Source organism: Corvus cornix, chromosome 1 (assembly GCF_000738735.6).
Source record: "Corvus cornix cornix isolate S_Up_H32 chromosome 1, ASM73873v5, whole genome shotgun sequence".
NCBI lineage: Eukaryota > Metazoa > Chordata > Aves > Passeriformes > Corvidae > Corvus > Corvus cornix.
Window position 1 is genome coordinate 47802638 of NC_046332.1, and position 18045 is coordinate 47820682.

General features: G+C 39.9%; 1 protein-coding gene across 2 annotated transcripts in view; it reads right to left on the bottom strand.

Annotated features, from left to right (window-relative positions):
* The window catches only part of FLT1 (fms related receptor tyrosine kinase 1), a 109313-nt gene that overhangs the window by 73137 nt on the left and 18131 nt on the right, over positions 1–18045 (bottom strand). For both annotated transcript variants that reach the window (XM_039565756.1, XM_039565748.1), the window contains exons 4-8: positions 10868–10992; positions 5134–5296; positions 4910–5046; positions 3198–3372; positions 1174–1291 (exon numbers count right to left, since the gene is read on the bottom strand). In XM_039565756.1, the coding sequence (XP_039421690.1) occupies positions 1174–1291; positions 3198–3372; positions 4910–5046; positions 5134–5296; positions 10868–10992 (718 nt within the window). The remainder of the gene's footprint in view (positions 1–1173; positions 1292–3197; positions 3373–4909; positions 5047–5133; positions 5297–10867; positions 10993–18045) is intronic.

Here is an 18045-nt window from a genome sequence, read left to right on the forward strand (position 1 = left end):
TCTTACTGTTATTAGAGGAGCACTAAAATTTGGTCAAAGGACTTATGGGTTTAGGCATTTCACTGTATCTGTATTTTACAGAACCACAGAAGAGTTGCAGCCAAAAAAGCCTTCGGAGGTGATGTAGTCTAATGCTCTATACAAAGCAAGGTCAGAAGGTTGCCCAAGACCATTTTCAACATGGTTTTGTGTATCTCCAAGAATGGAGACTCCACCACCACTCTGGACTACTTGTTCCAATGTTTGACCAAACTCAATTTTAAATTAAAAAATTTTTTAAAATTTTTAAACGTTTGGAGATTTTTTTAGTTCAGAAGTTTCAGACCTATATGTGTAATCAATAAGCTCAAACACTGGAGAAACAGAACATGACGTATAAATGGCTGGCATCAGTGTCACACTCACCCCTTAGTTTTCCACATGGAGCCATAAATGTAAAGGTTTTGTGTAACAAGACAACACTTTTGGAGCAAAAGTAATGCCTGGCTGTAACATGAACTCCCGCTGTTCACATATGTATGGCTTGTTTTCTTAATCAGTCTTGTCATAAATCCTTTGTTAAAATGCAATGAATTGAGCCAGAGCTACTGGTGTTTAAAATGATTTAAACAAAAAAAACCCCTTGAGATCATGAATAGATAACGTTGTTACATATAGAAGTGGTTTGGATTAATAAAAAAAAACTGTTCAAAAAATTTCTTAGCACAGGATACATGAGACAAAATGAATGATCCAGTGAATGCTCTGCTGAATTAGATCTACAACCTGCAGGTCACCACATAATAATACCAACTTCCATTGTTTTGCCTAACAGCGCATGTCTGTATGACTCAAGTCAATCGTTTATTTTAATGAAAGCCTTCTTTTCTCTCTCTTACTGTCTGAAAAGCAAGTTCAGGTTTCATATCTAGGTCTGAGGGAAGCTGGATGTAACACTTCAGTCAAGATATTTAGCTGTGGAGCGTCCACTGATTTCAAGAGGAGACATACCCAACCTATTTGAGGATCTCAGCTTTAAACTTTCTGTATCACCTTTCATGCACTTGCAAAATGGAGATAATGTTCTCATAAATTGTTAGAACCCCAAGCAACTGAAAAACTTTAAAAAAACCTCCCCAACTCTATTATAAAAAGAGGTCCAGGATGCCTATGTGGAAGTAACTGTTGTCCTACCATATAACCTCTGGAGAGGGAAATGCCTTCACTTTCATTGACAAACGATAGGATTTTCTTCCAGCTACAGCCTCCAGCGCAGTTTTCCTTCGACGTTTCAAATTAATGAACATTTTATCTTAAACAAAATAAAAAAGTGCTTTGTATTACTTATTTTCATCCTGCAAAAAGAGTAGCTCCACTAAAGAAAATGTGACTCCAAATAAAAATTATCTTTAATAATTTTGATGCTCTCACATGTCAACAGCAAGAATAGAGCCTAACCTCCTAGAGATCTATAAAATAGAAAAGAATACCACAAATATACAAGAAACTGAGATGCAGTTCCCAGGGCATGAATCTACTTAGAGAAGATACACTCTAGCCAAATTCACACTGTGGTCCAGCCAGGAAAAAAGGCACAAGAGATAAAGTGGTCTGTGGTATGTGGGAGGCCAAATTGAGGATAATCAGATGACCTTTCTTCTCCTACAGGCCAAGAATCAATGAATGTTCCAAAAGAAAATATTCTGCCAGAGAGGATTTAAGGGACCTTCAGAGAAATAGCAAAGGAAAAGGCAGAAACTTTCTTTATCATTGGTAAAGAAGCTGTTTCATCAAACAAACAAATCTTTGTCACTTCACTGGAATAATCTCAACCTGCTGGAATTTGCTCTTTTCCAATTGCTCTGCCCCATATCTGCAACTCTGTGGCAAGTTGATGGCTTTTACCAGAGGCAATAAAACACAAAATTCATACAATACATTGGAAAATATCTCTTTTCCCCTGCCAACTTGTGCAAAATAAAACATTCAAAGTATAAAAAATGTTCAAGTATCCTTTTGATAGTATCTATGGTGCAATATTTACTCACATGATGGACTGCATAAGGATGGTGGATATCCATGAAACAAGCTCAACATTTAATCACACTTACCACATACATTGAAAATAATATGCACAAGACAAATAAGTAGTTTAATTACACAAGTCAAGTTATAGAGATACAGCCCTGATTCTGCAAACCTTTATTCACACAGGCTCTTTCTAATATGGGCACCCTGTAGATGGGGCTGCTTATGTGAATACAGGCTGACTTCAACAGTCCCAACTTCTCTGACTTTAATCTAAAATTCAGTTTCTGACAGGTTCAGTTTATCTGTTTAAGATACAGTAAGTGGGTACCATGGTTCATCCTATGCTCCCAGTGGCTTATTCCAGAAATTAAATAGAGAAAATGGTCTGGAATAGCTCTCTAAGAATACCAACACCAGGTGCCTAGTCCACACTTCCAGGTAAGAGAGAAAAGATATACCACTGAAAATATGTAACAAATCAATACTCTAACCATGAGTCATCTGTTGTAGAGGACACCCACCAGCCACTTGGTCTTTAATACCAATGGTGGTCCAAAGATCCCGGATAGTTCTAATTGTAACAGGATGTCCCAAAGAAGGTCGCTTCCCAAAGAGTCCCAGTGCAAAAAAGTCCTTATTCATATACATTTGAAATAATACCAGAAATTTCCAGATTTCACAGAAGGCCCAGGCAAACCACAGGGAACTTGATTAAGGGTCCTGCTGTAAAACCATATTAAAGATTTGCATTTTTTGAATGGTCTACCAGCTACTAGCTCCATGCAGAGCTAGGGTATTTATTTCTTCTTCATTTTTTCATAGAAAGCAATGCATAAGTACTACAGAAGAGGAATTGGGACTCTTCTATTTAAATTCAGCTTGTACCTTCTTTTTCCTCCCAAACTATACTTTCCCTGATTGTATGTGCTAGAACTAAGGACAGTGCCATCACAGTATTTAACAAACAAAAGTGATCAAATTGAACATTAGCATGTCTATTGCCAACAGTACAAAACACCCATGGAAGAAATGGTGCATGTTTTCCCTCCTGGAGGGCCTCCCTCCCTCGTTTCCCTTCTTCTGTCCATGATGAATGTACTACAAATCGTGTCCCAGTGTAAAACTATCACGTGACAGACCTTGGTACAAGAGCATTGAGTATTCTACAAATCTGCACCACTTCTTACCATAAACAATGACTGTTGTGTTGACAGCCTTGATCGAAGGCCCGCTCTTCACGTGGCAGGTGTACTGGCCTTTATCAACATCCCGCACTCTGTCGACAACAAGGATGCTGTAAAAGATGTTGGCCTCTGCATTCTTCTGGTCAATACGCTGTGTTACAGAACCTCTTCTCCTTGTCTATAGAAGCAAAAGAAATTAACAAGAAAGAGCTTAATCAAACCAATTTTCATGATTATTAAGATTTTTATTTTGCTATACCACCACGATAACTTAATAAAAAAATCCCAGATGCCTTTTTACAGCACAGACACACAAAAGATGCTTAACATTTCCAGAGGGTTAACAATAAAAAATTTAAGCAACATTATAGGGCAATTCATCCCTGTCTTCACCCAAGTTGTCATAGCATCCAAACTAGTACTTTCCAGAGGAAGAGCCTCCCTTTTGCACAGCCTGTCATATCAACACGTCCGGCTCCCCATGGCCATTGTCCAGCACTGCTCCAAAAAATCTCTGAAGCCATGATATGAAGAGCAGCACATAGTTTGGTGCCTGGATTCAGTGCCATAGGAAGCAGACACATAGAAGAAAGGGACATTAATGCAAGGAGGGGAGAATTCTGGAAACGCTACAGACGGAAAAAGGACTAGATTTGGCAAGGGAATAGCAGGGTGGAACTGAAGATAATGCGACTCTGAGGAGTTATTTCCTGCAACTCCCCCTCAGCATTTGGCCTCAAAGTTTATTTAACCCAGGACATTGTTGATGTCTTACAAACACTGAGCACCCTTCAGTTACCATCTAAATAAAAACAAAGCACAATTTCACAAGTGTGGTGCCCAGATAGGGCTTGGTAGGGCAGCAATGCGCAATATAATATATTTGGAGCATTTCTTGTTGCTAAGTTGTTTATTTCTGAGGTGAAAAAATGCCAGGGAAAATGGCCACAGTAAGCAATAAACAATTGCATTAATCTTCCCTATATAATGCAATCATAATTTCAGCCTGTGATTAGATACAATGAGTGACAAAATAAATGATCTTGACTTGAATCACCAGCATAAATCAAACTGACATGAAAGGAATTGGAGTTGTAAACCTTAAGCTAATGTCAAATTTCTTATCAGTTTTACACGGACTCCCTGGCAGTTATTCTGTAAGTGACAAATATTTATGAGGATGGTCCCAATGTGGGGGGTGGAGAAGCACATTCAAGATCATTCCTGTAGTTGTCAAAACAAGAGGATTGTTCGTGTGACACTTAACAAATGAGATTTTGGCTAGCTAAATCAAAATATCTTTTCTAAACATGCTCAAATCGGGTGCCTGACTGTCTGCCAGTCTTTGAAATGAATGTGTTGAGAAGACAGCCTCACTGAAAACTTTTCTGTCACAAGAGAGAGCCCCTGCCTGGGATGGGGTGATAAATTTCTCTCATTTCACCAGGTCGAAAAGAAGCTCCCAGAGATGAAACAATTCTAGCGTTCGCTCGTGATTATGCAATACAACCACAGCACATTGTGTAAACATGTTTACTTAGGAAATTAAGCATCAGAAAGAAAAAAAAGAAACATTAAGAGACATGTCAGCAAGGGTCAAAATGATGGAATGCAAAAAATGGCAAGCATTCCGAAGCAGAATTCCTCCCAGGATGCTGGATGCAGTGTGATCTGTGGGAAACCTCTGGTTTCTCCTTTCCAACCGCAGCACTCACCTCTCCAGGGTAAGTCCATGTCATCTGCACTCTGGTGTTCCAGGCTGCAGTGACAGTGCAGTTAATTGCCAGGCTGTCTCCCTTCAGCAGCTTGACAAGACGCGGGGTGCTTAACTGAACATCAAAAATTGTGTTGGCTGCATGTGACAAAGAGAGAGAAGAATTAGTAATGCCAGCAGGGCAGGGTGCTTTCTGAGAGACAGGGAGTGGAGAATTCCACCTACTTTCTCTATGCGTTAGGTACTTCGTGCTGTACGTGTGCCCACCGACGGTTGTCTCACAGCTCAGGAGCCCAATGAATTTGTAAGTTGCCTTAGGTATTCTGAAGCCTTGCATGCTGTCCCAGATTATTGTCTTGCCATCAGGAATTAGGGTTTCTCGTGGGATCTGGAAGTGCCAAACACGCATCATAAAAACAGCTCATCCTCATGTCTACTCTTTAATCAAAGTAGCCTAGTAAAAAGGGATGGGGGAAAAAAGCACCCAAAAAATGCCAATCAACATGAAAAGGATGACATTTAATGATGTGGGTTTTTCAAGTTGCATTTTCATCACAAAATGGAGGAAAAATGTGGGTGAAGAATGCGGATGTTGCATTTGTTTCCAAGATTTCATTATTTATAACAGGATGTAATTTATGACAAAATAGATTGACACTATCATTAGCTTCAGCACTTGGGCCGCTATTCTGTTGGCTCCTGGTTGGCAGCTAAAGTGCTCATCTCTCTGAACCTTTGCAATTAAGTAGCCTGGTTTTGCCATGGAGAAACAAACACATATTTTTCAATGGAGATGACAAATTGACTTAATTTGCTGTCATTTTGTGGCTTTAACAAATTCCTGCCAGGATTCAATTCCATGCATGTCATATTTATGTTACCTCAAAGACTTAAAAAACAAGCAAAAAAATTATTGCCGTGTGGGATCAAGTGTTTACTTTGTCAGCAGTACGTGTTACCTTCTACATTATGATCCTTGGCACTTTAAGCCCCATTTTAATAAGGTATCAAGAAAACCCTGAAAAAGTAAAGCTTGACACAGCCATTGAAGCTCAGACAAAACCTCTTGTTTTGGATCATGCTATTTGTTACACCTTATTGATGGAATAAATGCCACCATTTGGAGAGCACAGAGATCAGCCATGAGTACAAAGTCTGGTTGTGACTCTACTTTGGTAAGACCTGGTTTTATGGTAAAAAGAATATATTTTTAAAGATGGCACAGAGCAGAGTTCAAATGAATTATGGTCCCAAGGAAAGATCCCTGGATCAACTGAGCACCTTGCAGCCCATCACTTCCCACTGTGCAACAGTCTCACTGTGTCCCTTCATCTCTTTCTTCCCCTTTATTTGAGCAGGGGACTTATGCGTTGGACAGCCCTTTCCTTCCTACAAGCAAAGCCATCATGGGTGGTTGTCAGAGGCTGGGGGAAGCATGAATGTCTCTCCTTCCAGCATGGTACAGTTTCCCTCTAAAATATGCCACCCTTGATGCTGCCTGCCTATGCAGAAAGCCACCCTTGAGTTCATATTCACTCATCTCATCCCATTTCCTCCAAAATAACTGAGTGCGTGGTGAATCAAATGAATACAGAGAACAATAAATACAGAGCACAAAATGACGTGGTAGAATTCCTTATCTTTACAACAGCTGATAAGATGCTATAATAAGCATGCAAATCACTGGGAAGTGTGTGTAGCACACACACAAGTAAAGCCCATTACATTACAGCCTGCTGGCTACCATTCAACAGCATCTTGGTCCCTACAAGCTCTGCTGCCATTCCTGTTCTAAACAAAACAAATTTTCAACTTCAGTTTAACTAGTTCATAGTTATGTTTTCAAGAGTTTCAATTGGATTTATCCTCTTGCTGCTTTGGTGGAAATCAAACAATTTCTGAGCTTATTTCTGTATAGGCTTTCATGAAGAAAGCGAAGCCAGAGGGTCAGAGCCTTCCTAGACTTGTATTTCCCAGTGAATGCATTCACTGCACATTCATTACTTAATTGATGGATTACTGACTTTGTATTAGCCTTACTCCAGGAATAGAAAAGTAACCAAAACACCCAGAAGAGTCCTGTTTTGCAACATGTAATTTTGTGAGTTGTCTGGACATCTAGCAGGCTTACTTGCTCTGGAGGCAGATCTTTACCTGTACAGTTTACTCATCTGACACCTCTCAAAACCACTAGAGCTACATATTTTTTTTTTAAATATTTTTGCAGCTCTGAGACTAAGAAGTTACACTCAGTCACCCATGAAAGCATAATGCAACAATAAGTTATTCTATGGAAAACTTTGGAAAACTGAGGTGTCTGACTAGCAAAAGACCCCTGTGACATAGCCGGTCTCTGACCAAATCTCAAGGGGGAAAACCCCAAGATACTGCACCAAGTCCCTTTTAGAGGGTGGAAATACCAGGACTTTGTCTCAGATGAGAACATGGGTGGTGGCTGGGCGCTCACCCTACAGCCCTTCACAGCTCTACCCTCTCTTCCTGCTTGCTTCAGTTTCTTACCCAGCTCTTCTCCATGCTGTTCTCTGCCAACTCCACTAGTTCAGATGACCTGTTTCCCACTCTCAGAGAACCACAGTTGTTTTGCTCTGCCCTGAACCAGCTTTCAGGCCACCAACTAGAAACACGATCTCATCACCATGCTGATCACTGCACGGATGGTACAGGACAGAGGATCCCAGAATCACACAATAATTTAGGTTGGACGGGACCTCCAGAGGTCATCTGGTCCCACCCCTATGCAGAGCACAACCAGTGTAACTCAAAGTCTTGGCCATTTGGTCATCACAGAGAGAAGTAGAAAACCTATGAAGAAACATCATGCTGGAACAGTGAGACTTCCACTGAAGCAGCAGAGGATAAATTCAGATACAATAATAGCCTGCAGATGGGAATCAATGCGATTCAAAGAATCAGCTTGTTGCGACGGCTGCAGTAAACATGGAATTTATTGTCCACATGCTAATCTGTGCGGACAATATCACTGTGGCTCCCAGTGCATTCTCGGCCTTTTACCTTCTTTGTACTTTGCTTCAAATGAAACTTTTTTTGGTATAGGCTGTGCCGCCTTCTTTGCTCAATCTGTGCTGAAAGTTTTTGGTACCTGGTGGCACTAACACAGTACTGCCACATACTGCATATGTACATATGGTCAAGAGTTAAAGTCAAGCTGTAGTTCTCCACATCTCCAAAGGCAGATTGTATTGGAAAGAGACAACTAAAAGGTTATTAAAAATATATATTAGAGTCTTGAATTCTTGTCTTTTCTTTCATGTTTCCCTTTTCACCAACTTGGGAAGGATGAGGTGGCATTATTAAGAATTCAGATTGTCCAGATATGTGATTTGTGGCATTCCTTGGGTTTTTTCCAGGTTTTATTCCTTATACTGGAGCTTATTTACTTCTATTCCCATGAATGTCATTGTTTTTATGATAGACAATCCAAAAGGATAGCAAACAGATGGATTAAATTATTGTACTAAAAGGTGATACTTTCTCCATTTGGCAAGATAAGAGCAAATGAAGAGGCAAGAGAAGAGAAGTGTACACCTTACTTGCAAAAAACTGTCTTATTTTAAGGATCCTGAATGAGGCTGCTAGAATCATGTTGATAGGAATGATAGTTTCAGAGACTCTGAATATCTAACTATTAATCATTAGATCAAAGCTATAAATTGATTTCACAATTCTTCATATGATAAGGAAGAGAAAAGCCCATCAGCTGCTGCCTGTAAAGGTTACAGCAGGACCTGAAGGCTGAACTTGAATGAGGAATTAAAAGCTTCATTCCCATTTCCCAGTCCATGTTTTATTAGCTTCTTGATTTTTGAAGACCCCCCCTCCTCTGTTGTATTTGATTTCCATGCTATAAAACACAATTTGCACAGATGTTCAGCTTGAAAATGAAAACAACACAGCATCTTAAAAAGTTTGTCTAAAGATGCAGTTCGAGTGAAATAATAATTTGTGGTGTTGAAGATGAATAATAAACCTTTCCCACATTGGTCCACTAAAACTAAGAAGCGGCACTGCAAAGGAACAAATGCTGGAGGCAGTGCTCATGCAACTGTAGGGAATCCTTCCAGAAGAGAGAGATTATTTAAAATATTTCATATTTTTACTTCCTGGCAATATAGAAGGCAGAACCTAATGACACTTGAGCTGGGATTTTCTTTCCAGAGCCAGAGACTGCATTATGGGGACACCAACTTCTTCCTTTATCACTGCTGGAAAACACAAAATAGCTCTTGCTGTTTCTCCAGAAGTAGTATGCCTGCAGCTGTGGAATGCATTTAACACATCTCTTAATGGCTGTGTGAGTAAAACCTTGCTGGAATCTTCATATAAGGGTGTCATAGAAGATAAATAAAGTAAGACATGATGTAATGCATTGTAACTTACATGCTTCAGGAAATTCTAGGATTAATTAGGGAACACATTTATTTTTCCTGGAATGCAAAACATGTAAGCAACCAATCCTTTCTTTCAAGACTTGGCTCCACCTCCTCTTTCTCCTTTTGAGAGTATTACATCTGGTTCTGATGGTGTAAAGCTGTGCCTTACACCACAATCCCAGGCTAAAGGCAAGTTGATATGAGTAAAAGAGAGTAGCTATGTCTCAATCTTCTCCAAATAAGGAGAATTTTTTTAAAATGTTGCTTAATTAGAGAAACTTGACAGGAGTTTTCTCAGGTAGAAATCTAATATGCTAAGATTTCAGATGCAACACTACAGTGCCCAAATAAATTCCCACTTTACAACACCCCTTCTATGGAATGCTAAGTCTCACTTGCTTTTGATTCTATTGCCACACAGTCTTGTGCATCTTCTTGCAGGAGAACCATGTGTGTGTTTGTGTGGGTGTGTACTTACACTCATAGGGCAACATCCTGGGTCAGATCACTTTCTTTTCTTTGCATTTTGTTCTCTTTCATGGGATTTAACAAGTGAAAAGCAAGGAGAAAAATCAGTATCTATATTAGCAAAGCAGAACTCGATGGAATTGGTAAAATCTGTGGCTGGTGTAAAACTCTGCAGTCAAAGAATAACCAAAGACTTCTATTGCACTAAACAAGTATCTTATGGTGGTATTGTTTGGCAACTGTATGTTATTCTACAAAGAGACAAACCTCTTTTCCTTTTAACAGTGATGAACTTTCATTGCCACTATGTGCGTAACTCCCTTTATTTAGAAAATAAAACTTCATTGCCACCTCCACCTAATTTTTAAGCAAAAAAAAAAGGTAACTTTAAAAAAATGCCCCATTCTCTGTCTTGATAACAGGTACTTTACTACATACATATGATTCAGTTAGCTGTCCATGTAACTCTTAAGGAACCTAGACTAATGTTTTTCCCAAAACATGGAAATGTCTATTTTTTTTCTATAACTAGTCCTGCCACATCAAACTCCACAGTTTCCCTGCAAAGTTTCCCCACAACAAAAAGCCATCCCTTTTCTAAGTGCACTCATATGTAAAAGGAAGTAGCAAAATCACTGGTGGGAGTGAGGTAGGGCAAAGGCTTGCAGAGATCCTTGTACAGCCACAGCAAGTCTCCAGGGACTCACCGGCTGTTCCAGAGGACAGAAGAGGAAAAGGGAGGAAGGGCAGGGGAAGAGGTGGGAGGAAATCTCTTCTCCTAACAAGAAATTCCTTCCTGGGCTTAAGAAACCTTTGCCAGTGAGGATTTAATAAAGAAGTATGAGAAGTTTAAGATCCTTCAGAAAATTCCCGCCTTTTACAGGAGACTTGGTGAAGCCCTTCTGCGCGACACAAAATGAAGCCTCCAGGGTTGACATATTTCTGAACACACTGACACCCAGAAACGTTGCATGAGAAATATTAGATTGTTAAAATATTTCAAAAGCATTACAATAGCTGTAAACAAACTAAAACATCATCCACAGTAACACTTTCAGAGCTCACTTGGATAGAGGTACCTTTTTTAAAGTAACAGCAATGTTTGGTGCTGTGACTCTGCATGGAATGATCATTTCTCTTCCTACAGCCATATTTATTATTTTAGGGATATCACTGTGCATCTCTACAAACGGATTGGTTGTATCTGCAAAAGAAGAAAAATAAAGGTTAATATGTGAAATCTCGAGACAGTGTATGGGAATTGTAACAGTGGATACAGACTTAAAAAACAGACTAGCCCTATCCGTAATGAAAGCTAAAAAAGTGCTGAAATCAATCATCCGTTTACTTTTGTTTAAACATGTTCATCAAACTATTATTAAATATTTGAAAATATATGTATCATTCAATATCAGTATCAGTACTTTGAAGTCTTCTTTAAATTTCAGACAGTGGAAGCACATTTTTTCCAGTACAGCAACATCTCTACTGCTGAGATATGTGTTTCTTGCTTCATGGCACTTGTATTTTATTATCACCAGGAAAAGTAACGATATGGGAAGTGAGCTGAAATTCACTTATCAGGAACCCCTACAAAGTACACCATCCTGCTGTCTGCAAGGAAATTGATAGGAAAAATTCACATTGACTGCATCAGGAGAAAGAATCTACTGTGATTATCCGGCCATATTTTCATCTCAGAGGATACGGACTAGAGAGAGTTAATTATTCTCCTCCTTGCCACTATCACAATACCTATGTGTCTCTTTTTTATGTGACAAGGTAAATGAAAATGCCAGGAAAACATTAATTCCTCTTGACTCAATAACTAAAGCTTGGCAGAGTAATTTACCGTCCCTTGAACAATCCCTTTAACAAAGGGCATTGTCATAAATAGCTTGCGCTGGGAACAGGGAACATTGCTGCTGCTATTGTTTGGACCACTTAACAAAGAGGGGCTCAAGCCACAGGCTCTGGCTCCAAATCTTCTTTGCAGGTGTTCAGATCTGAAGTTTCAGTTTGACTCACATTGCAGATAGACTACCTCCAAATTCACATAAGGTTTGGTTTTTAACTCCTAAAAAAAGTGGAACATTCAGATCTTAATTCTGTGCTTATCTACAGCTCTGTTTTTTCAGGCAAATCCCATTATTTTCACTCAGTCAAAAATCTTAGAAATAACAATGGAAATCTTTCTTGGATAAGAAATTAGTAAAGCTAGCAAGAACTGATCCCTTATAAAACCTCAAACTGCAACTCTTGATTCAAGTGTTCTGGCCCCAAACTTCTGCATGTTGACCTATGTTCACTTAAATAGTTCTTCAAGTAAGTTACTTTTGCCTGTCTTTCAAAAGCATAATATGCACTTTCCAGTGTCATCAAACTGTTCTGCCCTTAGGATCCTCTTTTCTTACTATGTGTAATAATATTTTTGTTTGAGACATCAAACAGGAAGAAAAACAGATTCTGCTCTAATTTATACTGGTGAAAATCCTAAGGCAGAGGATCTCAAATGTGCTCCAGGATACAGAAAAAAGTTTTCTTAAAGTCATTTAATGAAACTGTTATACAAACTTTCTGAAATGAAAGTCACAAAGTATTATTTAATAATAGGTATTAATGTCCACTGAGATAGCGAAAGGAACTTATGAGTAATAGAGGATGCATATGTAATAAAAAATGCCCTGAGGACTTGTTAGGCCGACGTTTCCTCTGCAGTACGATTCAAGGAAAGACCAAGAATGAACCTGTTTGTAGCACAGGGAAAAGAACCTTTTTTGTTTCAGGGGCTGCAGCCACAGAAGAGGTCACCTGCCCCTTAACATCACCAGACAAACTGATTTACTACTCCCCAAAGACTCATTTGTCTTTGTCACAAAATTAAGAGCTCCTGCCCGAAACCAGCAAGCTTTGCAAAGTGGTTTCCTGTACCATAATCTCCAGATCATTGTAAGTGTGAGGAAGAGCTGTTCTGGGGACTGCGGTGCTGTCTGCAGACAGAGTATCACCACTGACTGATGCCAATATCGAAGCAGTGGGGGTTGTGCAGCTCAGACCTTGCAGGATTCCTGCCCGCCCAAAGGCAAGGACAGGAAACCAGCATAAAACACCATGTTTGGCTTTTCTTTCTTCTTCTTCTTCTTCAGTGGAAATACATGTCCACGCCTGGAGAAGTCAACAAAGTGCTGTATAAAATTGGACTAAGCGCTCTGGTTGCCCTTGGTAGGCTGCAAAGCTCAGTCACAGCCTCTCCTGGTACACTCCCTGCCGTGTGCGCCAAGGCGTCGCCGTGCCCCCGCTATTCGCGTGCAGAGCTCCCATTGACATCACCAGGGACTTCCGCCATGGGCCAGAGGGCAATCGATGGCCCCGAGTGCTCCAAATGTCTTCCTGCTTTTGATTAAAAGAAATACACATCATGTTTTCCTAGCACAGTTTTTTTTCATAATGAGCACGGAGGCTTTTCTTGATTCCCTTTGAATTTTATTCTCCTTCCACCTTAAAGGCCATAATGGAATACTCTTAGTGCCTGCAGATGAGAATCTGGTGCGGGCTTTATGAGCCTGGATCAGGAAAAGCTGAACACATGGCAGCGCCAGGGCAGGTTATACCACATCTGCAGGGTTTGCCAACAACATGAATTCTTCTGTCCCCCAAGCAATAGCTCTCTTTGCCTTTTTTTTCCTCTTTCCTTCCCATCACAACCCCAGCTATTGCCACTAGCTCCCACTACATTTCTTCTCAATTTCCTCCTGAGGGGAGGTAAATGCCATCCTTCCCCATGTAGCTGGTTGGAAGCACATCTGGCATGACTTAATCTTCTATCATCAGTCTTTTGGGCCAGCTCCACTAATTCTATGCTCAGAAAGCTCTAGACATAAAAGGAACATCGCAGACTGACCTATCTTGAAGACCACATCCAGGTTACATTCAGCTTCACTGGGATTTGGAATGGAAGATCTAAGGGGGTTGACCTTATTTTTATGAATCATTGATTTGGTTTGTTGGTTTGTTTTGGTTGTTTTTATTCAGAGCTGCCTGTGAGGGTAGCAAAATGAAAGCTGGACAGCCAGAATATTTACATATGTTAAAGGTTACTTTAAAAGTCAGCTTAGTGTATTTTTAAATTGTGCCTAGAATGAATGACTGTGTGCTGGGTTGGCTGTGTTCCTTACAATATCTCTCAGTTACAATCAACATGAACCCACAAAGAGCACTCATGAAATCACAAAATCCATGAAGGTCATTTGCTATATTGTTAAAGAGCATAAATAGCAGCTTTTTACTAAGCTAGTTGGCAGCCAGATAAAAACTTGATAAGAGACTTAGAACAAGCAATATTATGTCTGGTATCAGTAACCTGTCTAGGCTATTTATGGGGTTTGCACAAACAACTAAATCAGCCAACACTGAAATGCCAAATTCCGAAAAGATGGAGAGGGTTTTTCTTTCCACAAGCTTCAGCTACTGTTCTTGGGTTTGTTTTGTTTTTAATAATCTGAGCTATGTAAGTCAGAGGACTTATACATACATTTGCAAGAAGAGAAGTCACTACAGGAAAATCTAAGCTCCTTGAAATCTCTAAAAGCTTGTCCTCTGAAGTTCTTCCAAAATGCCTACTTACACTTGGCTCATCATTAAGATTTTTTTCAGGCTAAAAGAGGTGAAATATTATCATCACATCCACATAACAACCTTTTCCCTCATGCATGTGAAAAGAACCACAATATTTAGGAACGAACAGACATGCAGACTTCATTGAAGTTCATGGGCCAGTTGCCACATTCTCTTTCCATCGTAGGGATTAAACCTCCTTAACTTTATTTATCCCAGATAAATTATTGGGGCTGTTCAGAAGTAATTCCAAAAGAATCTTTTGCACCAAGAGTCATTCCAGCCTCATTTGCACATCTACAATATAGACATTTCTCACTGAGCTAGGAGCCAAACCGTTAGTGTTGTCCTGGTGAGACAGGGGAATTTTGCAATGGAACTCATCTGACCTGTTTTAGACATCTGCTTTAAAATGAGATGAATCATGCCCTAGGAAATGTATCTGTTGAACCAGCTCAAATGCATTATTTCCTTAAAGAAAAACTATCCCCTTTTGTCTGTGTTATTCTGGAAGAAAGGTTGTTCCACTCTTGCCTCTTCTTACCTGCAAAATAACACTCTTCCAAAACAAAGCGTGTCTAAACCTTGAAAGAAAACTTGAGACATAAGTATCACCCTCCTTTTTTGTTTTGCTTTTTTTTACCTGGACTTATATGATTATTAATTTATATCTAGAGCACGTTCAGACAGAAAGAATTCCTACTACAATTGTACAAGAATTTTTAGGCAAGATTGGTTTGTTTTCCTTTGAGACTAGTTATACTATGCTATCATCAACATAGGACCATGGCACAAATGAAACACAGTTAGAAATCTTCAGGAAAAATAGTCATATTAGCCAGGAAATCCACGCTAGAGCTATTACTATGTTCAGCAAACAATCCCTAGAAAGGCTAATGGATACTAGGAACGCTCTTTCAAACGTATCCCTCCATTGTGATGTCTCACCCTGGAAAGGTATTTGTTTCAGTAGGAGCTATGAGCCTTGGTGAGGGAGAAGGACCACAGGGGGTGAGTGCAGAGCATTTGATGCTGCCAAAGTGTCCACACATGCTCCACTCCACACAGTATCCCGTGATACAAAGTCCATGTACACTCAATGACAAAAGCACGGCAATTACAGGCGATTGACGTCAGCAAGTCCTAGAGGTCTCTGTTTTGTAACAGGAACCTCATTAGAAACTAAAAATGTGTCCACATACTTGATACAGCTGCAACATAGTTTAATCCCAACAAGCTTCCTCTTCATAACAGAAGCGCTATCATAGTATTGACTCCGACGGTGTAAGCCAAAACCGTACTGCTCATATGTTAAACTGTGCCAAAAGCAAAGACAGAAAAAAGGCACCAGGGAGGAAGAGTTTCCCAGGCCTTAGCAGATTCTTTTATCAGTGCATTATTTGTGAATAAGAAGAAAAAGGAAAAAGAAGAAAAATCTCCCTTTCTGTTAGCTCTCAGGGTGTTGTGTCTTACTGCTTTTTTTACCTGCTGAATTATTTTGACTTTGATACTTCTGATCTAAAGAGACCCTTTTGGAGAACTCTTTGGATACCCTCCATGTACTGCAACAATAATATCTCTGGGATTACAGGAGTCAATCCATTCAAGCTAAATCTCAAATGCATGTCAGTTCTGGGGCTGGATCCAGCTATCTGTCAGCAGGAGGACCTTCCAGGGACATGCCCGGGAAGTTCTAATACACTCAGAACCTGCAGCATACAACTTTAGAGTTTGAAAATGAGCTCAGAATCCCGGATGTTTTGGGATTTCAAAGGCTTACATTTTGAACAATTGCCTAATGATAAAGCCCTTCATTTTGGACTGCTGAGCCCAAGACACATATCAAGCCAAACACATACAACTAGTAGGCATGTCTGACATTCTAGGCTTTGGTGAGCACAACTACTCATTTATCTCACCTGACTTAAATCATCTCAAAGCAAGGAATTTATTCTAAGCTTGTTTCCCAGATTTCTTGAAAAGTCAGTGATGAAAAGCACATACCAGAAGCTCCTTTTGTTCTCTGTTAATTATGGGAAGAGAACAGACGACTGACTCAGCCTAGAGATATGATTTTAAAGCACATCTCATTCTGCGAGGAAAAGTAGGTGACCAGAAGACATACACAGCAGGATCATGAGAAAAGACAAGGAGAGGGAGAACACTGACTAAGAAATGGGCTACTGCCCTATAGCCAAATACAATTTTACTTCAAGAAGAATTCTGTTCTCTGTTGCAGCAGAATTAAGATTTTACTCTTGTATATTACTAGCCAAAATCTGTCTTCATCACAGAAAATAGCAACCCTTCATGCAAAAATCTAACTTTGCTATATCAATGTAATTGAACTTGCTTTTCCTCTGTCATACCAGGGGGGCAATTGTTCAAAGGCAAGAAATTATGAGAGTAGAGAATTAAGAGTACTATACATCTTTGAAGAGAGTGAATGAGATCCAGCAACTGAAAAATGCTTTGGAGATATTGGGACAAAGCAGACAGAAAGAAAAGCCCTTAGTACTGTCCCAAGGGAAATTTACATACGATTCAGAATGGCCTGCTGATAATTTGGTGTTTCTTAAATGTCTTTATTCCACCATTATCTCTTTTCAAGCAGAAAATTCCCCATGCCTCACTGCAATGTATGCAGTGAGCGTTCATTGCAAATCTTTTCCTTTTTACTATTAGGCTGCAGTTCCCTTACAAAACAAAGCTCTGAGCAGTTTTGGGTCCGAGACAGTGAAGAAATTGGCAAAGAGGTTTTGCTGCATTTGAGATTTTTCCCATGGCTTGTGGGGGAAGTCAGGCCATCAGTTTTCTTGTGGCAAAGTTGAAGACTCTTAAGAGAATTAATTTCCCTCTCTTAATGTCTCAATTCCTGAGCTGTGTGGGGTCAAGAGTTGCTGAGACACTGTGGACTCGCTCCCCGCTGCAACTCAGTAGTGACCTCTCCAGCTGAAAGAAGGGTGGTGACAGGATTAGCTCCTCCAAGGCAAGTCACCAGCCTGCCTCTCCTTCATCCCCAGAAGCAGGACTTCAGAAATGCTTCGAGTCATCCTGGGGCCTGTGGGACTTGCAATGTCCTCATTGTCCTGTGTCTTGTTTTTCTCTATATCAGCTCATTTTCTGCTGTAGCATACACTCATTACTGAACCAAAGGACTTACTGGCTTTATTGTGGTCTGGTCTTTGGGCTTTTTTTTAAAATCCAGTTCATATTCAGTATCACTCCAATTACGGAAATGAATAACATTTTTAAAACAATAAGTGATGACTTCCTGTACAAACAATATCAACTTTCCTGATTCAGATTCTGTGTTTGTAAATAGCAACTATTTGTTCTCATCGGCCACATGCTAAGACATGGGAAACAGGCACCTTGGTGATCCACATGGAGCTAATATGGGAAATGGACTGACACAGCGTCCTGCCACAGGAAACAATACAAAACTAGGAGGGACCCAAATTTCACAAATGTTTATTTCCTAAACACCCACAAATTAATGCAAAGTAAAACTAAACTCAGGAAAGATAGTCTTCACAGCGGATTTTGTTACCCCCATCTCAACCCCACTTGAGCTAGATAATTGAATTTCATGCATGTTCAGAGAAACAGGGACTCATATTAAGAAACAGATAGAGAAGAG